The sequence below is a fragment of the Pseudorca crassidens genome, chromosome 3, assembly GCF_039906515.1.
Source record: "Pseudorca crassidens isolate mPseCra1 chromosome 3, mPseCra1.hap1, whole genome shotgun sequence".
NCBI lineage: Eukaryota > Metazoa > Chordata > Mammalia > Artiodactyla > Delphinidae > Pseudorca > Pseudorca crassidens.
The window spans coordinates 163,168,817-163,194,140 of NC_090298.1; the positions used below are offsets into that span (position 1 = coordinate 163,168,817).

The window sequence follows — 25,324 nt, forward strand, 5'->3', positions numbered from 1 at the left end:
GCTGATGTAGAAGAGTGGTCCAATCCAGCCCTATGCCTGTTTTTATAAATAAAGTTTTATTGGAACACAGCCACACCCACTCGTTAACATAAGGCTGCTTTTCTGGTGCAATGTCAGAGTTGAAGAGTTGAGATAGAGGCCATTTGGGCAACAAAGTTGAAAATATTTACTCTCTGTTCCTTCAAAATAAGAAGTTTGCTGATGACTGATATAGAATAATGAATTTAATCGTCACAAACAGTTCTATTACTAGTTCCCGCTTACAGATGGGAAAAACAGAGGCACAGACAGGTTAAGTCATTTTCTTAAGGTCACACAGCCAGGGGCTTGGTACCCCTGTTTCTGGTACCCCAGTGTTCCTTGAGAACAATCCCTCTCTCCTTATCTGCGGGTTTTCTGCAATTCTCTGAAGCCCCTTCTTGGGAGAAGCGGGAGCTGCCTTTTCAGGCCAAAGAAAGGCCTTTCACCTCAACTTGAACATGGGGTATAACTGGCCTTTTGCTCACCTGAATCAACACAGCTCTCTGACCTCCCAATTTTACTAACTACAGTTCTGTGGCTATCGACTATATTCACAGAACCATTCACAGAATAGGCAGGGAGGTGAGGCCCTGGGGGTGGGGGCAGCGGGGTTGGGGGGTCCTCTACCACCTTCATCTTTGGGGCCAGCTTCTGGAAGCCTGGAGTGGGACTGTCTCAGCAGGTGCATTGTGGCCTGATGGAAAGACATGTTGGGTGGGGCTGAAGGTGGAGGGAGGGCAGACTGTCAATCCCCTCATAAGAAGCCCATCCCCACCTCTACCTCTGATATGCTGCCTTCACCTTGAACCGGCCATGACCATCTTTTGCCACCTATGGGCTGCTCTGAACTCTGATCTCTAGGATTCCCCAATGACTGCGGGTAACTTAGGGGCATCTCAAGAAAGTCTGTGAAATGGGATACAGCTTGGGGTGGAGCCCATCAGAAGCAGCTTCTTGGGTGCAGGTAGGTGGGGTTGGGAGTGCCAGAGGCCTCAGGAAGGGCTCACCTCCCACTGGGGGAAAACTCCCTGGGCACAGGGTATCTGAGCTGGGTTTCCAGGTACCTCCTCCAGGGTGCTTCCAATAGGAGTTTTGCTAATATGTGGGGCCTCAAATGTACTCACTGGGGTCTCACTTGCCAGATCATGTAGGATGGTCATCCAGGAAGGCTTATCATCCAGGATGGTTGCTTTAGGTACAACCTGGCCTGCAGAAGCAGCAGCAGGCAGACTGTGGAACCCCCGGAGGGCTGCGGGTAGAGGCATGGGCTGGTCAGTGTCTTTTTTTTTTTTTTTTTTTTTGCGGTACGCGGGCCTCTCACTGTTGTGGCCTCTCCCGTTGGGGAGCACAGGCTCCGGACGCGCAGGCTCAGCAGCCATGGCTCACAGGCCCAGCCGCTCCGCGGCATGTGGGATCTTCCCGGACCGGGGCACGAACCCGTGTCCCCTGCGTCGGCAGGCGGACTCTCAACCCCTGCGCCACCAGGGAAGCCCTGGTCAGTGTCTTTGGCTTTAACTTTCTTGCAAAGAGTGCTGGCTGGGGAGCTACAGCTTTCTCATCCTTAGCCACTTTCAAAGCGCCTCCTTCCATGGTTTCCCCAAAGAGACCTGGGGAGTACTTTGCAGAGAATATAAAGACCATTCCAATCCAGAAGCCCTTTGATTCAACTTTTTTTTATTATTTTTTTTTCTTTTTGAATGTCATGCAATAATTCACAGTCCCAAGCCCACAGTTTTCAAACAAGGTAGGAAAAAGGAAAAAAGAAGCAAAGGAAATCGGTGGTGTTTTTTTTTTTTTTCTTTTTTCTTTTGTTATTTCAAGCAGGACCAAATGTCAGAAAAAAATGCTTCTTTTCTCAATCATTAATTTTTTTGTCCTTTTAAAATTGTTTATTTTTTTTAAATTGATTTCTGCAGGCAGTTATAGTAGGGTTTGGTATAACCAGCAAGCACTCCTGTGTGTGTCTGAGAACGTGTGTGGGGTATGAGTGTGTCTGGTGGAGGTCTGTGTGGGACGCTGGGTTTCCTCTTCGCTTCCGGCTTCTCGCCACACACGGGCCACCAGCTCGCGTTCACCAGGGAAAGGAAAGATTCAGTTGAGATGATAAAACTCATCAATAGAAGCAATTTTTTTCTCCCCGTTTTTCTTTTAAAAATGTTTTTTTTTTTTTTTTTTTTTTAATTTCCATTTTCCCCAAGGTTCTCCAAAAATGGCTGAGTTAATTAGAATCCCTTGGCTGTGTGGTTTGTCTGCCCGCGAGGGACCCCGTCGTGGGGGGTCGGGGCTGGGTGGGGGGCGCAGTAGCAGCCCAGGAGCGGCTTGTCCGGCTGAGGGTCTTTGCGGGACACCCTGGTGTGTCCTGGCCCTGGGGACTCCCTCCAGAGGCCGGGGCTGTCCAGCTGGTCCTCTCCTGGGCCCTCCCGGGCCTCCCCCCGTGTGCTGGGCAGGTGGCAGCGAGGTGGCCCCGCGGCCGGTGCGGCTCCTCCCCGGGGGGGCGTGTGCGTGGGGTGCGTGGGGGGGGCCGGGCGGGCGCGGGTGCCACCTCGCCCGGGCTTAGCACCAGTCGTCGTCGTCGGTCTCGCTGTAGGTTTCGTGCAGGCCTTTCCGGGAGCCCGGCCCACGGGGCCTGGCCAGTCCGTGGGCCGGGTAGTAGCCGTTGGGGAGTCGCCGGCCGTGCCTGGAAGGCGAGGCGCAGGCCGGGCCACCGGCCCGGGGAGTCCTGGGCGAGCACGCGTGGCGCGCGGGGGGCGGCGCGTCGTAGGCGGCGACCCGGGGCTCCTCCCCGCCGCCGCCGCCGCCGCTGCCGCTGCCCAGGCCGTCGGGCTCGTCGTAGTCGGAGCCCCGGTAGTAACCGTGGTGCCGGGGGACCGGGGGCCCCTCGGCTGCGTGCGCGCCGGACGCCGGCCACCGCGCCCCGCCGTGGCGACACGCTCTGGGGGACTCGCTCCTGGCCATGCCCGGGACCCGCCGCTCCATCGTTGGCGAGCGGCTGCTGCCGTGGCCCCCCGTGGGCGGCCGCTCCCCGGCCAGGGGCTCAGCCGCGGGGCCCGGGTACCTCCGCGGGCCGCTGGGGGCTGCCCGGCTTGGCCGCACCGCCGGCTGCTGCTGCTGCTGCTGTTGCTGCGGGGGACCCGAGCCGCCGGCCTTACGGATCACGGGGGAATAGGACACGTGTGGCCGGGGGGTGGAGGGGGTCTGGGGGAGCTGGCGGCGTCCCCGCCGCGGAGTGCTGGTACCAGATGTTGAGGGGGCTGGGCTTCCACTTACGGAACTACTGCCCTACACGAAAATTGAAACAAAGGAAATCAAAAAAAAAGATACACCAAAATCAACCAGGAGACGGGAGGAGACACAGAGGACGGGAGGGTGAGGACCGAAGGAAAACCAAAGGACAGGAGAGGCACCGGGAGGAGAGGGGGACACAGGACATTCGAATGGAAAAAAAAAGGAGAAAAGCAACAGCCACAGGGAGGATGAGGGCAGGAAGAGGCGAGGAGGACGAGGGTGGGGGGGGAGTGGGAGAGACAAGGAGGGAGGGGGAAGTCGAAAACCAACACAACAAAGTGAAAAGAGAAATGAGAAATGGAGTTTTGTAAGTTTGGGGGTTAAAATAGCAGAAGTTTAAAAAATTACTCACAGGCGTCCAGAGGACAGAAATCATAATCGAAACAACAACAGAAAAAAAACGGAAGCCGGGTTAAAGGAAAGCAAAAGGCAGCGGGGCAGCCAGCATGGTCATGAGTTGTAAAGACTACGCTGGCCAGAAACTCAAAACGTGATCCACAACCAAAGAGGAAGCAGCTGCGGGCAGGGAGAGGGTGGCAGGCGGGCAGGGAGGCTGGGGGTGCAGAGTGGGGAGCCAGAGTGGCAGGGGGCAGTGTTCACCCCTGCCCGAGCCCAACCCCCTGGCTTGGGGAGCCCACTCCATGGTGGACAGGGTCAGAGGTCACAGCAGCAGTGGGGACCCTGCCCAGAGTGGCTGTGGGGTGTAGGCCCCTCCTCTCCCGGGTCCCAGGGGCTCGGCTCAGGGGTACCTCCTGCCACACCCACCTGCCGGTGTGCCATGTGCTCTCGGCCCTCACTGGGTGAGCGGGACCAGCGCTGGTCCCGGGCCCGGGTCCGGCCGTGGTCAGGCCGCTCCTGGGCGTAGCGCTCCTTGTCTGGGGGCGGGGGGTGGTGGTGGTGGTGGTGGTGGTGGTGCTGCCGATGCTTCCGGTCCTTGGGCCGGCCCCGCTCCTGGTCTCGTTCCTTTGATGGCAGGTCCCCAGACTGGGTGGTCATGCTCAGGTCTGTCCCCAAGCCTGGGCCAGACGGGGTCAGACAGATAGACAGATGGCTTTGAGGGAGGGGTGGCATGGTCTGTGCACATGGGAGGCTCAAGGGGCTCTAGAGAGGGGCACCTTCCCCTGGACCCCCCTGGACCAAGGATGGCCTGGTGGGTGCTGGGAGGGGGGTCGGTCCCCAGGTTCTGAGCAGCAGCTGTTACAGCTTGGTCCCTTTGGTCTCGTCCAAGCCTTTCTGTCTTTTCTCCTTCGGTGTCTACCCCACTCTGCCTTCTGTCCTATCTCCCCTCCTCTGTCCCCTTATACGGCCTCCGGTCCTGGGCCCTGCAGGGCGACCCACCTGTGTCCACGTCCGTGTAGCGGCCCAAGGAGCGCTCGGAGGCGCGGTGGCTGCGGTCTCTGCGCCGCTGGTGGTGCCGCTGGTTCTCTTCGGGTGGCACCCTCTCCAGGGAGTAGTCGTCCAGGCGCCGGGCCTTGGGGCCCAGCACGGAGGCCGAGCGCTTCATGGGGCTGGTGTCTGAGATGGTCTGGGGGGGACAGGCCGGCAGACCGGGGTCAGCGGCTGGCACCAGGGAGTCCCGGTCTGTCCTGCCCCATCGGCCACCAGTGACTGCGGTGTGACCGTCCAGGGGCGGGGTCGGGGTGGGGGGCGGCCGTGGGCCTCAGGTCCTGATCAACCAGAGCTCCAGGACTCCTCTGTCACCCCCCAGGCTCATCCTGGGTTCTGGCCAGGAGGCCCCATTCTGTCCACCTCCTGCTGGGACAGGCAGGCCGACCGAAGGGCAGAGCTTCCCCCATTCCAAGTGCAAAGCTGGGAGCCCCGGGCCGGCGCTCGCCCTGCCTGCTCTCCAGGGCGGGCGAGGAGCCTCTGCCTCTCCTCGCTGTCAGGCCTACACGCCCAGGGCCAGGCACCCAGCTCACCGTCCTCCTTGGCCAACTGGGCCTGGACTTCTCTGACCACCTGAGTCTAGCCTCCGTAAGGAGCCCTTGAGGGGCTGCCCTGGCATTTGAGGCCCCGAGGGACCTGCTCTCCTCATCCTTGGCCTGCAGCCTGGGGGCCTGCATGTGCTGCACCCACTGGGTCCAGCTGGGTTCCCTGTGGCTCGGAGAGGAGAGGAGGAAGACGGGGCAGCCGTTGCCTGGGCCCGGCCCAGCTAAGGGGGCAGCGGTACTGCCCGAGGAAAGAGTTTTAAGGAACACAGGGCTGCGGGACCAGAGGTTCAGGGGTGGTGTTAGGGGAAAGAGCCCCTGAGGAAGTGGGCCAGGCAGGGCTGCAGGTCAGACTCCTTGGAACGATGGACCCCCTGGCTTGGGGGCTCTGAAGAGAAGGGGGTGGTGGAGGGGGAGGGAGGAGGGGCGCGGGGCGGGGTCACTCCTCCAGGGCACACGTGGGGCACACAGAGAACACAACACATGAGGATGGGGCTCCACAGGGGGGAAGGGGGAGGGGGTGCAGTCTGCAAAGAAAGGGTGGGGTCCGAGGACAGGGAGAGATGACAGGACTCCCACGAGGGGGGGTGGGCGGGAAGAGGGGGCCGGAGCCCAGCTGGGCGGCGGGCGGGCGCGGTACATACACTGAGGTTATTCCCACGTGGCCGGCCCCTTCTCCTCTGTCACAGCCCCACGGGATGGTGCACACAGAAAAAACAGAAAGAAGGAAATAAATATAAAAGCTGAGAGGGAGAGTGGAGAGGTGGTAGATGGAAGAGATGCCAGGGCCGGGGAGAGGAACCTGAGGGGGAGGAGAAGGGGGAGGGAGTGAGAGGTTAAAGTCCCCGGTGGTGTGTGGGCGACCCCAGGCCCAGCCGGCAGTCCTCCCATGAGCACAGAGGAGACAGACAGGAGACACCACAGACAGATGGCAAAGGCACGAGACCGACAGATGGGACGGCGTGGCTGCAGGCCCCTGGCCCTGAGCTTTGCCTCATGCAATGTGCCCCAGCCTTGGCTCTGCTGACACTCAAAGCTTTGGGGAGGGGTGGCCGTCGGCTGGCTTGTCCCACCGGTCTCCTGGGGTCCAGCAGCTCAGTCCTGCTGGGTGGGTGGGTGGGGGTGGGGGCCCGTCAGGATGGGGCTGGGTAGCCACATGCAGGGTGAGTGCCTCCCGCCCAAGTTCCCAGCAGTCAGAGGCCAGGCCCCTGGGTGACCCTGGCCCAGCCAGGCACAGCACAGCCTCCCACCCCGTGCAGATGTCACGGCACAGCACACGGGCAGCCCGCCACCGTCAGACATGCCGCCCCGCCTCTCAGGCTGGGTGGGCAGCCAGCCATGCTTCTGGCTCTGGCCCCTTTGGCCCCGTGGGCCTGGGGCAGTGGGACACCCCCCCCCGAACCCCCCGCCCACCCGAGCCCTGCAGCTGGGTAAAGCAGCCACACGCAGGCACACATCGGGCGCACACACACCTGCTCCTCCCCAGCGGCCCCCACAGAGACCAGACAGAGAGACGAACCCCAGCTGCCCCCGGGCCCACCCCAGACTCCGCCACCAGGTCCTAGGACCCACCAAGTTCCCCAGAGCGTGCGTGTATACGAGCACACACATCCGGGTATGTGCAAGCGCGTGTGCGCGTGCGTGTGTGTGTGCATGAGTGTATATTCTTGATTGCTCTCACCTGGGCCAGACACACCACCTCCCACACCCCCTCTGCAACCTCCACGTCCTGCTGCCTCAAGTACCCCCAAACGGGGCAGAGACAGACCACCTGGCGGCGGCCACGGTACCCTGCCCCAGGGGAACCTCGCCCCCTCTCAGCCCTCCGTCAAGGAGGACCTAAGAGGACCAGGGCCTCCAGGGGCTCCAGGTGTGGCCTGTAGGGGCAGTGGGGCCTGCACACTGCTGCCGAGGGTGCAGAACGCCCGCCCAGCCCTGGGTCCCTGGGCTCCGTGGGGAAGCAGAGACTGCAGAGGCCAAGTGCAGCCCCCAGCGTGCTGGGTGAAAGCCCTCACCTGGTTCTCGGCGGGGAGGCGGGGCATGGAGGTGGCCCGGGCCTGGCCCTCCATGGGGAGGTAGTGCTCACTGTCGGAGTAGCCGTCTCTGCCCATCTCTCGCATCTCCACAGACTGCGGGGCAGATGGCGAGGCCGGGTGAGCCCCAGGGCCTGACACGTGGACCCCGGGGGTGGCCCAGGGTGTGCGGAGCTGCAGGTGGGGGGCCCAGACCCCTCCTTCTTGTCCTGCCCGGGCCTGGGAGCCATGGGGGCGTGGGGGGGTATGGAGGCACCTGAGAGTTGGGCTGGCTATTGGGCATGTCCGTGGGGGGTCCTCGCTCCGGGCTCCACGTGCCCGTCTTCTGGAACATCTCCTGGGCCCGCTGGGTCACCCAGGATGGGCTTTCCTTCATGCCGCTTTCGTGAGCCATCCTGTGTGGGGCACAGAGACCAGGGCGGTGGTGGGCACTCCGGGGGCTTTCACACCCGACCGGCACCCCCGTTCCCCTGCCTCCTGGCCAGAGGGACACTCACAGGCCTCCTCCTGGGTCCAGCTGGGTGGAGGGGAGGGCATTCTGGCCGGGCGCCCCCTCCTGCGTTGGAGATGGGGGTTCCATGCGCTGGAACATGAGAGGTGTCCGGTTCTGGGGAAGCAGAGAGCAGTGTGTGTGCACAGGGGACAGGTGGAGGAGGGCGCCCCAGGCTCAGGCTCTGGTCAGGGCTGCAGCGGCGAGGCTACGGAGGGTATGCTTAGCCCACCCCTGGGGTGAAATCCCAGGAGTCATTCTTGACATGCCCCCCCACCCCAAAACGCACACACACTCAAGTCTGATCCATCAGCTAGTCCTCAAGACTCTTCCTTCCAAATCCATCCATAACTGGATCACTTCTTAGCACTCCACAGCCCACATCCTGGTCCGGCCTCATCAGTTCCGGCCTGGACCAGTGCAGTTGCCTCCTCTCAGGTCTTCCAGCTCCAGCCCTTACCCCCCACGGCCACTAGAGGGCACCTGGGAACACCTGCATGAAGTCACTTCCCTCCTCTACTGAGGAGCCCCCATGGCTCCCACATCACTCTGAGCAAAAGTCAAAGGCCCACTAGGCCCTGCATAATCTGTCCTGTCACCTCCCCACCCTTGTCTCCTCCCACTGCCTCTTGCACACTCTGTTCCACCATATCGACTTCCTTGCTGTTCCCTGAACTCAAACTCATGGTCCTGCCTCAGGGCCTTTGCACTGGCTGTGCCCTCTGCCTGAAGCACTCTCCCCCTAGGTATCTGCTTGGCTCCCTCTCCTCTTCCTTCAAGTCTTTCCTCAGATGTCACTTCCTCAGTGAGGCCTCCCCTGACTACCCCTTTCAAATCACATTCCCTCCCCTTCCCATGGTTCTTAGCATTTTCTGCAATGCTATGTAATTTAATCGTCTGTCATTGTTGGCATTCCCCCAACTGGAAAGTCTGCTCCACAGGGATTCTGGTCTGCTTTGCTCACAGATGCACCCCCGGAGCTGAGAACCATGCCCGGCACACAGTAGGTGCCCAATAAGTGTTGATGGAGCAGATGAGTTAATCCAGGCTACGTCTCCTTGGCACTGCCCTACTTCTCAGTGACCTGCCTTGGAGCCTGGCCTCATCCCACTGTTCTGGTTGGTCCTCATGGTGACAAGGAAGCCACTGTCTCCCAGCCTGGATGTCCCCAGAGCGATGGACATAGCAGGGCAGGGCCATCAGGGCTGGGGCCGTACCTGCTCCTCGCGCATGGCCTGTAGCTTCTTGGCCTTGCTTTGCCGGTAGTACTCCATGATCATCATGGCTGCATAGATCTTCCCCACCGTCAGGTCCGTGGCTGGGGGCACAGGGTGAGCTCACTGTGGGTGGGGGCCCCTGTGTGCACCAGCCCTGCCGTCCCTGGACCTCCTCTTTCCCTCCCCCTCCGTCCTGGGGGGACAGAGCCCGAGGCCAGGCCGGGCCTGGCTCTTACACTTGTGAGGGGTGACCAGCAGGTCCAGCGTCTTCTGGGACAGGTTGGGCCAGATGGCCATCATCTCCTTCCGCAGCTCAGCGTCCATCTGTTGTTTGTCGGCTCCGCCTGTGTGTGGGCACAGAGAGGCATCAGGCGGCCTCTGGGGCAGCCGCAAAGCCAGTGGTTCCTGTTGACCCAGGCTCTGGGGTCCTGGTTCCCAGCGGGCCTGACCCAGAGAAGTCTAGTCCTCAGCAGGGCCAGGGCCTTCGAAAGACCATGCGGGGGACAGTCCAGCTTCCTGAGGGGCCAACCTGGTTCCCACTTACCAGCTGCGTGACCTGGGTGTTAGTCTACTTTGCTGTGCCTCAGTTTCCCCATCTTCAAAATGGGGGTGACGGCAATACTACCTGCCTCACTGCGTTGTTTGAAGATCAAAATAGTTAATGTACAGCATTAGGATGGTGTCTGCTGTAGGGAGCCTGGGGTAAGCCTCAGGGAGCAGTCCTGATAGAGGACGTTCTCCCTCAACCGAGTATCCCCTCCTGTGCATGTTGACCTTGGACAGAGCCAAGCCCTGGCCCCTCACTCCAGCCATGGTGGTCATTAAGGTTCTTTAGCAGCCATTCCTGGTCCCTCCTGCCCGAGAGCACGGGAGTGTGGCCCTTCCTGGCCCCTGGGGTTGACCAGGGCCATGGGACGAGTTCTTGCCCATAAGGTGTGAGCAGGGTGAGGCCCCGCTTTGGGCATTAAATGGGCCGTGCAGGCCCCTCCTGAGTTCTCATTCCCTCTGTTGCAGCGGCTGGTAATGTTGGGGACAGTGGTTGCCCCCTCACGCCTGGTCCCTGAGTGACTGATGCACAGAAGGCCCTGCTGACCCCGGAAGTTCCCACATAATGGAAGTGGGAAGCGAATCTTGGTTGGTTCAGGACCTTGGGGCTGTTTGTTACAGTAGCACATCCTCATCCATTCTAACTGATACACCAGCTTGGCCCTTGCTTCTACTCCTGTTTCACAGCCCCAAACAGGGGCTATTCTAAACATTTACCAGCTGGTAGGAGAGGGACACTGATGACAGAGCTAGAGCAAGGGCCTGAAGGATCCCTGCTGGACCAAATATTAACCCTGTGGTTGCTGGATTATGGGAGGAGATCTAGGGGAAGGGCAGGAGCCGGCTGCCAGCCAGTAGAGAACTACTGCAGTGTTTAACAACCATCCATGGGGGCCTGTGGCTGAGTAGCTGGACCGCCCAGACAGCCTCAACATCCCCCTTTGCCTCCATTCCCCGTCCACCTCTTGTCGCCCAGCATCTGCCGTCTTTGTCCCTCCTTCTCCCACTCCTTCATTTCCCGGGCCCAGCCCGGAGCTCCCTCTGGAACCCCTGCCCAGCTTCTCCTTCTCAGCAGATGTGGGTCAAAGCACAGACATCTGCCAGGCACTCCGTGGAGCTCTCACTCATCTTCCCCCGTGTGACTCTGGAGACGGATGCCTTTATTTTGAGAAAAATCCTTCAGAAGGGCGTTTTTGCAAGTCAAGCTCAGATCCTGTTCCAGAGTGATGATATGGAGGCGGTGGGGAGCTGAACTGCCTGGACCGGTGTAATCGCTTCTGCCAGGTCGCCTTGCTCCTCCCACAGCCACCAGAGGGCGCCCAGGGACACCTGCATCAGTCACCTGCCTCGTCTGCTCAGAGCCCTTCAAGGCTCTCACCTCACCCAGGGTGATCCCTCGAGTCCACAAGGCCCTGCACGATCCGCCCTCATCTCCTCTACTTTCCCCCTTGCTCACTCTGTTCCAGCCACACCAACCTCCTCGTTGCTCAGCAAACACGCCAAGCACCGTCCTGCCTCAGGGTCTTTGCATGGGTTGTTTCCTCTGCCAGGATGGTTCTTTCTACAAATATCTATGTGGTTCCCTCCCTCACCTCCTTCAGGTCCCTACCCAAACCCTTTATCAAAGAGGTCTTCTAGCTGCCTCCCAACCTAAAACAGCTGCCCCTCCTTCGGTGCCCTTTTCCTGCTTTATTTCTCTGGTCTTTATCATCTCATGCTATTGTTCACCACATCACCACTAGGGGGCACGGTCCACGGTCTGGTCTCTCTTTTCGCTGCTGGTGGTTGCAGGGTCTAATGATACAAGGGACTGTGGTCACTGGAGCCGACCTGCATGGGTGTAGGGGTGATTGGCGGGCCTGGACACAGGTTGGGAAGTTGTGGAAGATCCTTGGGAAAATCATCTGTGTAGCTGGGTTCTCAACATACTTGACACCAACCTATGACAGTTTTATTTTTTTCCTCTAGGGAAGCAGTTGGAATTAATACCTAAGTCTCGTGTCCACTGTAGCTAAGTGAGGTGCCTGGGGTCTCTGTGGGTCCTTCTCAGAGACACGGGAAGGGAAACAAGAGAACATGACATTCTTGTGAAAAGTCACTTTCTCCTGACAGCTTACATGTTTCCTGTTTCTAGTGAAGAAAAGGAAGATACCTATTGTTATGAACTGAATTGTGTCCCCCCCCCCAATTCATGTTGAAGTCCTAACCCCCAGTAACGGCATTTGGAGATGGGGTCTTTAAGGAAGTAACTAAAGTTACATGAGGTCATGAGGGTGGTCCCTAATTCAATAGGACTGGTGTCCTTATAAGAAGAGAGAGATAGACACCAGGGATGCACATGCACAAAGGGAAGGCCATGTGAGGACACAGCAAGAAGGCGGCCACCTGCAAGCTGAGGAGAGAGGCCTCAGGGGAAACCAAACCCTCTGGCACCTGAATCTTGGACATCCAGTCTCCAGAACTGTGAGGAAATAAATTTCTGTTGTTTATGCACTCAGCCTCTGATATTTTGTTATGGTGGCCAGAGCTGATTAAGATACCTGATCTTGGCATCTGAATTAGGTAAGGCCAAGGTTTCTCACCCTGTCAGCACTGTCGACACTTGAGGCTCCATCATTCTTGGTTGTGGGGTCGTCCTGTGCATTGCAGGACTCACACTTACCCCAGTCCTGACAACAAAGCCTGTCCCCAGACACTCCCAGGTGTCCCCTGGTGGATAAAACTGCCTCCAGTTGAGAACCACCTTAGACTCTTTCTGCTTTAATTCACTGGGAGATCTTGCATTCAGGACTGTCGTTCACATTTAAATAAAGGGCAAGTCCTTAGGGGATTTCAAGGTGGCCCTCCCCTGGGGTCATGAGATCTGCTCAAGGCCACATCTCAGGTTTACTCCTCCTCCAGGTACAGAATTGTTAACACTGGGGTTCCCAGGGACAGAGGGCTCCCCGGTATTCAGGCATCAGTCCCCCACAAACCAGCTGTGTCCCGGAGTTTATCGCCCGAAGGGTCCTCCCCTCTCCCACATCACTCTGCACCCCTCTGGTGAACGTTCTCTGTTGCAGGGTCTGTTCCGTGCACCCTGAGACATTCCCTGGCCCCTACACACCAGATACCGTGAGCACCAGCCCTCTCCCAGTTGCGACAACCCAAACTGTCTCCAGACATTGCCAATGTCCTCTGGGGGCAGAATTACGCCTGGCTGAGAACCCCTGACTTAGGGTTTAACCCCTGACCTGGATCTACAACCTCTGACCCTGCTCTTTCTTTTCCATAACATGTCTCGCTTTTGAACACGTTACATATCTACTTATTTATCGTTGCCTGTTTATTTGTTGCCTCTTTCCCCACAGCCCCACAAGGGCCAGAGGTTCATCTGTCTTTCACTGCCACATCCCACGTGCCAAGGACAGAGCCAGGCACACAGCGGGTGCCCAGTGGATGTTCTCATTCAGTGAGCTGATAATGCAGGCAGGTGAAAGCCCTTCAGCTCCCACCAGGCCACCCCAGAACCTTCCAGGCCATTGCAGAACCCACCTCCAGACAGAGCCTGGTCTTTGAAGGTATTAAAGGACGAGACAGTGGCCTTTTGGCTGGTCAGCCACGTGGAGTCCTGAAGGAGAGTCCGGGCCGGCCCGGACTCAGGGAATGCTGGACAGCTGTGGAGATTCTGCTGGCTGGCTGAGGCCTGTCTCTTCTCCACACAACCCTCCACTGCTGTCCACAGCTGTTAGCACGCAGGCGGCACAGTGTTTATAAAGCTCTCCCTGCAGGCTCTCAGCAGAAGCCAGAACGTTAGCTTGAGGCTGGGGAGTTTTAAAAAAACTTTTATTTTATATTGTAGTTTTTTTTTTTTTTTTTTTTGTCCACGCCGAGTGGCTTGTGGGATCCCCAACCAGGGATCAAACCCCAGGGCCCTGGCAGTGAGAGCGCCAAGTCTTAACCACTGGAGCAACAGAGAATTCCCTGGAGTAGTTGATTAACAATGTTGTGTTAGTTTCAGATATACAGCAAAGTGATTCAGTTATACATATACATGTATCTATTCTTTTTCAAGTTCTTTTCCCATTTAGGTTATTACAGAATATTGAGCAGAGTTCCCTGTGCTATATTGCTGGTTATCAATTTTTAATATAGCAGTGTGTATATGTCAATGAGGCCGGGGATTTTGGATTTTGATGTGTTAACTGGGTTTACGTTCGTTCAGGTAGGTGGCTGGCTCTGTCCTCATCACCTTCTGGTTGGGGTGGGGAACAGGAAGGCAGTGGGGGATGAAGGGACACAGCCCAAGCCCCTTGGGGGAGGTTTCAGGGATCCAGACACAACGTCTAGAAGAAAAAGAAACATGACGACAGAGGATTTTTTCCCCAGGCAAGAATGAGATTCTTCTGAGGGGAGAGAACAGAGGGGTGAGTGGGAAGGAGAAACAGACAGAGAAGAGGAAGGACAGACACAGAAGGGACACAGATAAGACAGATAAGGAGACACAGAAGGAGACACAGAAGGAGACAGATAAGCAGAGGGACCTGCTCTCTTTCTCTCCCAGCTAAGATGGGCCTCACAATTTTTGAAGAATCGCTGAGGTTAACCCACTCCTCCATGTTACCCCCTGCCTGCTGGAAAGGAACTCAGTGTGTTTAGAAGCAAATTCAGTGTTGAAAAAAAGTGTGTTGTACTCTCAGCTGGCCTGAGACGTGATTCTGTTGAAATGGCTGTGATTGTCAGCACTGTCAGAACTGTTGTCCCCAAGCTCTCGGCTGAACTTCCTTGACTCCAGAGCTGTGCCCCATGGAACTTTGGGAGGTGAGAGGACGGGGAGGGGTCCCTGGCTCACAGATGCTGGGGGCGTGACCCTCTGGGAGCTGAGTAGGGTCTGGGGTATGAGTGACAATGACAGCCAAGTGGCAGGCACATCCCCGGAGTCCTTGAAATCCTCACGTGGAGAATCTGGTGAGTGTCCTAAAGGCTGGACTTGCTAAAGTCCACAGAAGGGGTTCTTTTTTTTAATATATATATTTATTTTATTTTTGGCTGCGTTGGGTCTTTGTTGCTGCATGCAGGCTTTCTCTAGTTGTGGTGAGTGGGGGCTACTTTTCGTTGTGGTGCATGGGCTTCTTGTTGCGGTGGCTTCTCTTGTTGCGGAGCACGGGCTCTAGAGCACAGGCTCAGTAGTTGTGGCTCACGGGCTTAGTTGCTCCGCGGCATGTGGGATCTTCCCGGACCAGGGCTTGAACCCATGTCCCCTGCATTGGCAGGCGGATTCTTAACCACTGCACCACCAGGGAAGTCCCACAGAAGGGGTTCTGTGCCATAAGAGACAACTCAGCAGGTCTGGGTTGTCCAAACCTTGCACATTCCAAAGGAATGACTGGTTCTTTTTTTTTTTTTTTTTTTTGTGGTACGCAGACCTCTCACTGTTGTGGCCTCTCCCGCTGCGGAGCACAGGCTCCGGACGCGCAGGCTCAGCGGCCATGGCTCATGGGCCCAGCCGCTCCGCGGCATGTGGGATCTTCCCGGACCGGGGCACGAACCTGTGTCTCCTGCATCGGCAGGCGGACTCTCAACCACTGTGCCACCAGGGAAGCCCCAGGAATGCCTGGTTCTTGACCAGCTCCTGGAAGATAATGTCTAAGTCCTAGAGTGTCCTGCCTGATAAGAGTGTTTTTGTTTACCTAGGGGCCTTGGGCCAGGCCAGATGGTTTATCCTAGCAATGTGATTTATGGTGGAGGCCTTGAGTCACGTGGTATCAGCGTGACCTATAGAGGGGCTGGAGGCTGAGCAACTAAGGTCAGCCAGGCTTACAACGACCAACTCCCAATAAACACGCTAGACACCAAAGTTCAGGTGGGCTTGGATGGTTGGCAACACTGCATACATGTTGTTACACATCATTGCTGGGAGAAGTAAGCAGTGTGCATGTGACTCCACTGGAAGGGAGTGGGAGCTCCCTCTTGGTCTCTCCCGGACCCTGCTTCATGTGCCTGTTTCCTTTGCAGATCTTAATCTGTATCGTTTTGCTGTAATAAGCCATAACGGTTAGCAAAACAGTTCTGCGTCCTTCTAGCGAATCACTGAGCCCAGGTCTTGGGTTATCTTCAGACCCCTGAACACAGGTCCCCAGAGGGAAACAGCAGCTGGGATTCAAAGGCATTATGTACCAAGAGTAGGTGCACTGTTAGACCCATTTTACAGAACTGTGGCAGGCAGAAATCTAAAGTTGCTCCTTCTTTCCCAGCAAAATTCTGGTTATTCAGTCAAATGCTTGGGCTTCCCTGGTGGCGCAGTGGTTAAGAATCCGCCTGCCAATGCAGGGGACACGGGTTCAATCCCTGGTCTGGGAAGATCCCACATGCCACGGAGCAACTAAGCCACAACTACTGAGCCTGCGTGCTACGACTACTGAAGCTTGCATGCTCTAGAACCTGCGTGCCAAAACTACTGAGCCCCCATGCTGCAACTACTGAAGCCTGTGTGCTGCAACTACTGAGCCCACGTGCTGTAACTACTGAAGCCCGTTTGCCTAGAGCCCATGCTCCGCCACAGGAGAAGCCGCCACAATGAGTAGCCCACGCACTGCAATGAAGAGTAGCCCCCACTCGCCGCAACTAGAGAAAGCCCACAGGCAGCAACGAAGACCCAACGCAGCCAAAAAAAAAAAAAATTAAATCAAATACTAGTCTAGGGACTGCTATGAAAGGACTCTGCAAATGTAATTAAAGTCCCAAGTCAGCTGACTGTAAGCTGATCTGGGTGGGTCTGACCTAATCAGGTGATCCCTCTAAAAGCACACCATTTTCTTTTCTTTTTTTTTTTTTTTGCGGTACGCGGGCCTCTCACTGTTGTGGCCTCTCCTGTTGCAGAGCACAGGCTCCGGACGCGCAGGCTCAGTGGCCATGGCTCACAGGCCCAGCCGCTCCACGGCATGTGGGATCTTCCCGGATAGGGGCACGAACCCGTGTCCCCTGCATTGGCAGGCAGACTCTTAACCACTGTGCCACCAGGGAAGCCCCAGACCATTTTCTTGGCAGCAGAAGAAGTTAGAGCGATTTGGAGCACATAAAGAATTAGATACATCCCTGGGAGCTAAGTGTAACCTCTGGCTAAAAGCCAGAAATGAAACAGGGACCTCAGTCCTACAGCCACAAGGAATTGAATTCTGCTAACATCTAAAGGAGCTTTGGAGTAAATTTTTCCTCGGAACTTCCAGAGAAGCTCTAGAGAAGGTGGCCTCGCCACCTTGATTTTGGCCTTGTGAGACCCTGAACGGAGAGCCCAGTTGAGTCAACCTGGACTTCTGACCTACCTAACTGTGAGCTAATAAGTAGATGTGTTTTAAGCTGTTAAATTTGTGGTCATTTGTTACATGGCATAGCTAGCGAATACATGCGCTGAGGCTCAGAGAGGGTGAAGTCTTCTGCCAAGGTTTACAGTTGAGGACAGGGAAGGTGGGTGGGCAAGGTGAATCCACTTTCCCACGTGATTACAAGAAAGCTGCTGCCCACACTTCTGCTTCCTCACCTCCCTGCGTTGGAACCTCCACCAGCTTCAACCATGCTGATGAGCAAACAGTCTGGGGCAGGCAGTGCCACAACGCGGACAGAACCTGGGCCCCCGCTGGTCATGTGCACCGAGATGTTGGCGAGCCTGGACCACTTGCCTCTGACTTGTTGCATGAGAAAGAAACTTACACTGTGTGGAGACAAGTGGCACTTATGCTGTCCCCTGAGTCTCGGCCTCACTCCTGATTCTTTCTCACTCCATTTGGGGGCACCTCTGCTCTCTCCACCTTCATCTGCATGTTTCCTGGCTCTCATAATGTCTGTCCTCAACGTGCCCCACCCCTTCACTGGGCACTGTCCCACTGGAAGCTGCTGGTCTCCTTCCCCGAATGTCCCCACTCCGAGCAACTTCCAGTCTTGTCTCCTTCTCCCCCTCTTCTCCCCAGGGCCCTGGAAAGAACACGTGTCCCTAAAGTGCAGTCTTCCTTCCTCATAGCCTCCCAGGGGCTTCAGCTGGGTGGAGTCCTGGCCTCTCTCTTCAGCCCCTGATTCCCAACCCTCTTCTGGACGATGGACACAGCCCTCCACCAGCTACTCTCCCAACTTCCTTCTCTCTGGTGACGCATGTGCTGCTCTCTCTGCCCTGCTGTCCCGTCAGCTGTCAAGTCACATCCACTCTACCGCCAGGCCTCAGAAACCCACTCCAGGCAGGAGGGCCATGACCCCTCCACCAGAGCTGCCCTGGTCAAAGTGACCAGTGGTGACCTGGCACAGGATCCGCTAGTCACTCTTGGTCCTCATCTTCCTTAGCTGCTGGGCAGCACCTGACACACTGGCGACGCCTTGTAGGAGCCTGAGTTGCCTTGGTCTCCACCCACCTGCCTGGCCACCTTTAATGCTGGGGTGGCCCCAAGCTCAGTCTTCAGGGGTCTGTCCATCCACTCATCCCCTTGGAGAGCTCGTCCAGTCTCCTGGCTTAAAAGCTGCCAGCATCTGATGCCTCCTGACGCTACATCTTCAACACAGCCAGGAAGACTCATCCCCTCACTTCCTTCAGCACCTTCTCGGGGGGCCTCCACCAGAAGTGTAAGTTGGAGAGCCTCCTGCCTAGCCACCATCTTCATGTGTCACCTCCAACACCAACCTCCTGCCCTCCCTTTGCCCCAAACCTGCCCCTGCCATCTCTTCTGTCTCAGGGCACGGCAGCTCCATCCTTCACGCACCGGGGCCCCAACCCCTGGGGGTGGCCTCGTTGCCTCTTTCCCTCACACCCCACATTCCATGCATCAGCATCTGGTCCTCCTGACTCCCAGGAAATATCCAGAATCCGAATATTCCATATCCCCTCCTTCCGAGCCGCCATCCTGTGTTCACATGAGTTATATCAGGCCTCCTCCTAGCTTCTCTCCACTGTGGTTAGAAGGAGTAGGTGCCTCCTCTGCTCTCGAGGCTGCTTGGTACCCCCACGAGCAGAGCGCAAGTCGGTTCAACATAGCCCCAGGTGGGGGGAGGGGCTCTGCACCCGCTGGTCCCTCTGTCTGGAGCGCTTCCCCCCCAGGTATCCACGTGACTCCTTCACAACCTCTCTGGGGAGGCCTCCCCCCGCTGGAAGTGTAACCCGCATCCTCCAGGTTTAGAGCGGCGTCTGGCACACAGGAGGGAAGCTCTCAGTATTTGCTGACCAGGTGAATGGCTCAGCCCTCCCAGGCCCTGGCTCCACCCACCCTGCCCCACCTCTCTGCTCCCGTTCCTGCCCTTACCCTTGGCGATCTTGATGTCCAGGGCTGTGCGGATCAGAGCCATGAGGGTAGAATTGAAGTGGACGGTGTTGTCATCGGCAACAGGCAGATCCATCCGCAGGAGCCTCTACAGAAAACCAAAGGCAAGGGCAGTCATTCCCAGGCACCCCTCCCGGATCCCGTGAGCCAGACCCACCCTACCCAGGGAGCCCCAGGAAGAACTCTGAAGGCAGCGGCTAGGGTGCCCCCCACCCTCAGGTTACCTGTCCCGGTGTTCCATTTCCTGATTGCCCTCGCTGGCTCCCTCAGGGAGGGCACTGGGGGCTCTCCTATGCTGCGGAGCCCCTGCCCGTTCCTCGCCCGCCTGCTGGACCCTAGGGCTGGCATTTCCAGGGTTGGCCCACATCCTTGCCCTGCCCCAGAGTTCTTCTGGACAGCTCCGTTCCATTCTGACCCCAAAGAAGAAGAGTACAAGCCAGATCGCAGCAGACATGCAGCAGCCAGGCAGAGGGGTCCATTGCCGCAGCCGCCGGGGGGGCCGCTGGCTCTCCACCCCCAACCCCTGGCTCGGCCCAGACCAGACCAGATGGCCACAGGCCGCATCATTCCTCCGAGAAGCGGCAGGCAGGCGACTCCCCCTGCTGATGGGGCGGGCCCCTCGCGCAGCACATGCAGCGAGGCCATGACACACAGAACAGCGGACAGGGGCGCATGCAGACGGAATCTCGAGACTCATTCATAGCTCCGTGGAAAGTGTATCTCAGGGGCATTTCCGGATCTTGGCTCTCTGTGCAATGGCAGGGGGAAGGGGTGAGGGAGGTGTTCCCATGGCCCAGGGAAGAAAAGATTCCCTGTATCCCAGGCAGGGGCTCTGTCCCCCATGCTTGGTGGCGTGGGAGAGGATGCTGGGCTAGCGTGCACCAGCCCAGGCTGAGGTGGCATGGAGATGGAGACTGATGTTCACTAGAGGATTCAGACACGGGTCAGCAGGAAACACAGAGTTGGAGATGGCAAAAGGGATGGCAGACTCAGAGCCGAGCACAAGAGATGGGTTGAGGCAGGGTGGGGAGGGAGATGGTAGACAGAGAAACACATACACACTGGGCCACTGTGCACAGCTGTGCAGGCTGTGCACTGCACAAAGGGCTCCCCATCTTAGAAATCATGGACTTGGGTATTTAAATGACAACTTCCCAGCTGATAGTGAAAAAGTGTCTTGCTCTCCCCACACTGGTGGATTCCAATTGTTTTCCCACAAAGTGTTCTGTGCAAAGGATGTTCATTTCAAATGTGCACAAAGGTGCCTTACGGACCCGTGGCAGCCCTGCACAGAGACCAGGAAGGGAAGGGCACTCTCTCCCTCTCTCTTGCACACGCTCACACACACACCCACACTCGGCCAAGGAGAGACCAAGAGAAGGACAAAAGAAAATTAGAGAAGCGACAGGTACATGGTAGTAAGGCTGGTGGGGCCATCTCCTGGTCTCGCCTGGGAAGAAGGAGTTCATGGAGGGAAGAGGACGAGGAATGAGGTTGTGGGGAGGTGGTTACACGAGGCAGGAAGAAATGGGATGGACAGAGGGGAGGGAGGACTCTTGTAGACAGAGGAGGCCAAGGTGGATGGGTGAATGGAATGATGGGACCATTTTTTGGGGGGGGGAGGGGCTGACTGTAAAGGTCATCTCTGAACTTCTAGTGGATGAGTTAGGGGGAACAGAGCATCTGTCCTTGGGTGCCAAGGGAGATTCCAGGACGGGGTCTAGAGGGGTGGCCCGGCCCAGCCGCCTGGCGGCTCCTTCAGACAGCATGCACCACCCCCCCGGTCGGCCATGGTGCCTGCCCGCCCCAGGCCCCCGCCAAGGCAGCGTGCATGGCCTGCGTCAGGGTGCCACGGTCCAGGGGTCCAGCTGCGGCCCGCCTGCCCACTCTGGAACAATGGAGAGGCATGTTGGGGTGTCTTGGAGGGAGATGGGTGGCTTAAGGACAGGAAGACTGGGGAAGCAACTCCAGGGGGGAGGCAGGGGAGGAGAGACTCTGGGTGCTCCCCGGGAAATCTTGGATCCCCCAAGGCCCTAGGTCAGAGATCAGCTTCAGGTGTGTGTGTGTGACCGTGAGACCTGGGGGCTCAAGATACAAAAGATGGGGTCCAAGCCCCTCCCTGCAAGGCACCTGCCCAGGTCTGGGCATGGGGGCCGCTCTGGGCTCATTGGCGACCCCCACCTCCCAAAGGGTGTCCAATTTGGTTCCTGGGGGACCAGGTGCGAGGGGACCTGGGGCTCCCCTCACCCTCCCCCCGGCGTGTCGGCCATAATAGAGTCTCAAAACACCAAGACACACTGATCAGAAAGGACGGACACAGTATACTGCTTAGAATCAAGGGATGGTCATGATTCATTTACTCAAGGAGGAAAGGGGAAAAAAAGGAAAAAAGAAAAAGAAAAAAAAGAACAGTAATGCTGGAAAAAGAGACTCGGCTGGTTGTTCCTGGTCAGCACTGAAAAATCCCCAGTGCCCGGACATTGGTGGTCGGCAAGGGTTAGACTACCTTGTAAGCTACTCTGGCCGGACACTTCTTCCCCAGACCCAGGGGCGGAGACATGTGTCTCAGCATCTGATACATGTCCGGGTAAGGCATGCGGCCCCTGGCAGCACCGAAAACAAAAACGGGGGTGGGAACGGAGAACCAAAAGAAGGGTGGGTGGAGGGAGGGGAAGAAAAGGAAGGAAAAAAAAAAAAAAACAACCAAAAAAAAAAAAAAAAAAAAACCAAAAAAGCAAAACAAAAAAATCACACGAGCCGAAAAAATAGAGAGAGAAAGATGCAGAGAACGATAAAATAGGTATTTCAAATAAATGGAAAAGAGGAGGGAAAAAATGGAAGAGGTAATTAAAAAAAAGATTATTTCACTGCTTACGAGCAGGGAGAGAGAGAGAGAGAAGAGAAAAGTCAGATTCACTTTTGACTCTGGGCTATGGTTCTGGTGGAATGTGGACGGAAGTGGGGGCTTCTCACTTGGAAGCAATGCTTTGGTTCAGTGTCATTTAAAAAACTGGGTCAAGTTCTCTGGTTTGGCTGAGGCTGGTCTCTGAGGGGGCCTAGATGGGGAAGAGGGGCCAGGGCAGTGGAAGGAGGGCTGGGGGCTTTGGGAGGCGAAGGGTGGAGGAGGGGAGAGTGGAGGAGATGGTGGGGGGGGGTCAATGCAAAGTTACAGTCCCCCCGGATGTGTCTGATTTGGGGTGCCGTTGAGACCCCGGGATGGGCAGCTTCAGCTAAGAGCAAGCAGAAATGGCTGAAGGGAACGGAGAGATATATGTTCCATGCTTCATCAAGTCTATGTGACTGCATTCTGTTGGCTAAGTTTTCTAGTTTAGTGCAAAAGAGAGAGATGGCTCTGTTTTTTAGATTATATATAAATATATATATATATATGAAATATATATATTGAAGAACCCCAAGCCACACTCATTCCATGGATGCTAGCAGGTTTTAGTGGAAATCAAACCTTGCAAGCAACCCTATGAGGACATTTCTTGCCTAAGCCGAGAGGGGGAGATATTACGCGCAATAAACTGTACATATCCTTATAATGAATCCGACCGCTGAAAGGAGAAGAGAGGGGATTAGTGGAGGCACGGGGTTAAGCTGCGTTCACACTGGCTCCCCGTGCACACAGTGAGGTCATGATGCCAGGGGCTGGGGACCCCCTGGCTTAGAGTAGGGGAGATGTGGGATGAGTGAAGGTCCCTGAGATGTTCCCAGACACTCACAGACCCTGGGGCAGAGGGTTTCATTTGGAGTGGGTTGGGAGCTCTGGGCTGGGGGAACCTCCCCCAGGGCTCTCTGTGTCTCCCTCTTCCACAATCTGGATGGGCTACACTGGGGGCTGGGGGGGCTCGTGGAATAGAGGACAGGGGGACAGCATCCAACTGCTGTGACCTAAAATCAAAAGAGGAAGAGTTAGGAACCAGCTGAAAGTCAAGCCCCAGCCCCGCAGCTCACCCCAGCCTCTTGGTCTCATGGAGGGTTGTCCGGGGCTGAAAGAATGGCAAGGATCGACTCCACCCCACCTTCTTCGTGAGGCTCCCCTCTAGTGTTCAGGCTGCTGAGGGCCCCCATTTAATGCTTTCTCAGGCCCCAAGCTCAGCCTGAACTAGAATCCTCAGTTTGTGGTTGGTGGGCTCTGAGCATCAGGATGGCACCTCTGAGCATCCTGCAAGGGCTTGGTGTTGAGCGGGCACTCAATACACTTGAGCAGGGTGGAAACCACCCTTGGAAACCATCACCTGTCAACCAGGAGGGGGCACTCTTGTGCCTACGGAGATGGGAGAGCTCACTCCCTTCGTGACCATGAAGATGCAAGGACCACCAAGGTTCTGTGCCCTCTCCCCTGGCCTTGTGCGACCACCTGCTCCAGGGTCCTGGGATCGCAATGGGAGCTGGGTTCCACCACTCTGATCTTGCAGCCAATTCTGTCTGCCAAGGGTACTAAACCAGCCCTTCTCCCCATACTGCCAGGAGAAATGAGGCTGAGAGGCCTCTGGCTTCCTTCCTGGGGCCTGGATAACTTGTCCTCACCATCTGGAAGCCTCACAGTGGCGGGGGCAGGAGAGACTCATAGGAGGTGAACTCATGGTGGATCCCCTCCCTCGTCTCCCAGAAAACCTGGGGTTTGGGCAGCAGTGGTACCCAAATCATTTAATCCAGGATGTGTGAGGGTGCTGATTCTCATCTTTTTTTTTTTTCTAGACTGATCCTCCTGAAATCCCTGCTGGCTCTCCAGGGAGCCAACACCCCAAGGTCTGGATCCTGACCTAGACTGTGCTCCAGTGCCACAGAAAGGTGGGTGACGTGGCTGGAGGATTTGGGGTGACTGCTTACCACGCTGCGGGGTCGTACTCGGCCCAGACACGCACGTACTCATCCAGGTGGTGGGGACCCAGGATGGAGGAATCTCGGGTGAGGTACTCAAAGTTGTCCATGATGACAGCAACAAAAAGGTTCAGCATCTGTGGGGACCCCAGGGGCCAAGATGGGGTGGGGGAGAGGGAGACACATCCAAACACATATACACAGAGGCCCAGAGGGAGAGAGGGAGGGAGATAAAAATGGGAAAAGGTAGTCAGAGAAAGAGATGGGGGAGATAGAGGAAAGACACATGCCCACAGAAGGAGCCCAGAGACAGAGAGATGGAGAAATGGAGATGGGGGAGAGAGACAGAGACAGAGATAAAGATGGAGACAGAGAAAGATACAAAGAGATAAAGACCAACAGTGATGGACAGAGACAATCAGAGAGAGAGGTAGAGAGGCTGTGTTAAATAGAGGCCAACACCAAGGGGACCACCATGACCCCAAATCCTCCCACACCTGATCCCCAATGGGCCAGGACCCTGTCATGTTTCCATCCTCAGCATAAAGTAAGCACTCAGCAAATATTTCTTCGGTGGATGGATGGATGAATTTTCCTGCACTTGTCTACATCTTGTAGCACCTTGTCATGTGCTCTTCTAGCCTTTAGCACATGGGGTGCTTGCATCCGTCTTGCCTTCAGGCCTTAGTAAATGTTGCTCCCTCAGTGGACATCCTTTTTCTCCCTTTGGATGATAGCATCTGGGGAAACCCCTGCCCTTACACTTAGATGCTGTTGTTGGGTGTGGCTGGCTTCACAGGTGGTGGTCACATGACCTTGTGATTGGTTAGGGAGGGGCACATTACCCAAGGTGGCCAATGAGAGCCTTCCTTGGGATTTTTGCTGGCACTCTGGCAGCCATCTTCCCTTTATAGGGAGAAAGTTTGAGAATAAAGCCAGTGTGAAGGAGAACAGCAAAGAGGACAGGGTCTGCTATTGCCTGGATCCAGCCTCATTTGGACTTTTCAGTTATATCAGTTAGTGAACTGCATATTTCACTTGTCAGTTTCGGTTGCATTTCTGTTACTTGCAACCAATTTGATCAATACATGGTCTAAGCCCTGCCCACAGTCCCTGAGGGCCACTCTTTGAAATCTTCCTTCCTTCAGTCTGAGTCTCCCCTACCAAAGCACATATCAGATTGTATTGCTACTGTCTCCTGACTTGTCTGCCCAACACCCCTGCAAACTGAGAGAAATATGTTCTCTCCCTATATCCCCAGGGCCTAGTATAAGGCCCGGCACACAGTAGGTATTAAGCAAATGTGTAGAAGTAAGCATAGTAGGTGTTAATAAATGACCTGTAATTCTAGGCGTCCCTAACTTTCGTGACTCTGTTTCTTTTATATACATCGTTATTGGAGTATAATTGCTTCACAGTGCTGTGCTAGGTTCTGTTGTACGACAAAGTGAATCAGCCATATGCATACATATATCCCCATATCCCCTCCCTCTTGAGCTTCCCTCCCACCCTCCCTATCGTACCCTCCTAGGTGGTCACAAAGCACCGAGCTGATCTCCCTGGCTATGCAGCTGCTTCCCACTAGCTATCTATTTTACATTTGGTAGTGTAGATATGTCCATGCTACTCTCACTTCACCCCAGCTTCCCCTCCCCGCCGTGTCCTCAAGCCCCTTCTCTATGTCTGCTAGTGACTCTAT

General features: G+C 56.4%; 1 protein-coding gene across 13 annotated transcripts in view; it reads right to left on the bottom strand.

The window, feature by feature from the left end:
• Positions 1–2,441: 2,441 nt before the first annotated feature.
• The window catches only part of CACNA1A (calcium voltage-gated channel subunit alpha1 A), a 338,534-nt gene continuing 315,651 nt past the window's right edge, over positions 2,442–25,324 (bottom strand). For 4 of the 13 annotated variants that reach the window (XM_067733510.1, XM_067733511.1, XM_067733509.1 and 1 more), the window contains 12 exons: positions 23,635–23,762; positions 22,524–22,692; positions 18,778–18,883; positions 9,211–9,318; positions 8,975–9,075; positions 7,765–7,874; positions 7,524–7,662; positions 7,250–7,363; positions 5,879–5,914; positions 4,645–4,831; positions 4,072–4,322; positions 2,442–3,300 (listed from right to left, as the gene is read on the bottom strand). In XM_067733510.1, the coding sequence (XP_067589611.1) occupies positions 2,575–3,300; positions 4,072–4,322; positions 4,645–4,831; positions 5,879–5,914; positions 7,250–7,363; positions 7,524–7,662; positions 7,765–7,874; positions 8,975–9,075; positions 9,211–9,318; positions 18,778–18,883; positions 22,524–22,692; positions 23,635–23,762 (2,175 nt within the window). In that variant the 3' untranslated portion in view covers positions 2,442–2,574. Of the gene's footprint in view, positions 3,301–4,071; positions 4,323–4,644; positions 4,832–5,878; positions 5,943–7,249; positions 7,364–7,523; positions 7,663–7,764; positions 7,875–8,974; positions 9,076–9,210; positions 9,319–18,777; positions 18,884–21,301; positions 21,399–22,258; positions 22,356–22,523; positions 22,693–23,634; positions 23,763–25,324 lie in introns of those variants that run through there. The other 9 variants (XM_067733517.1, XM_067733514.1, XM_067733515.1 and 6 more) reach the window with 7 other exon arrangements.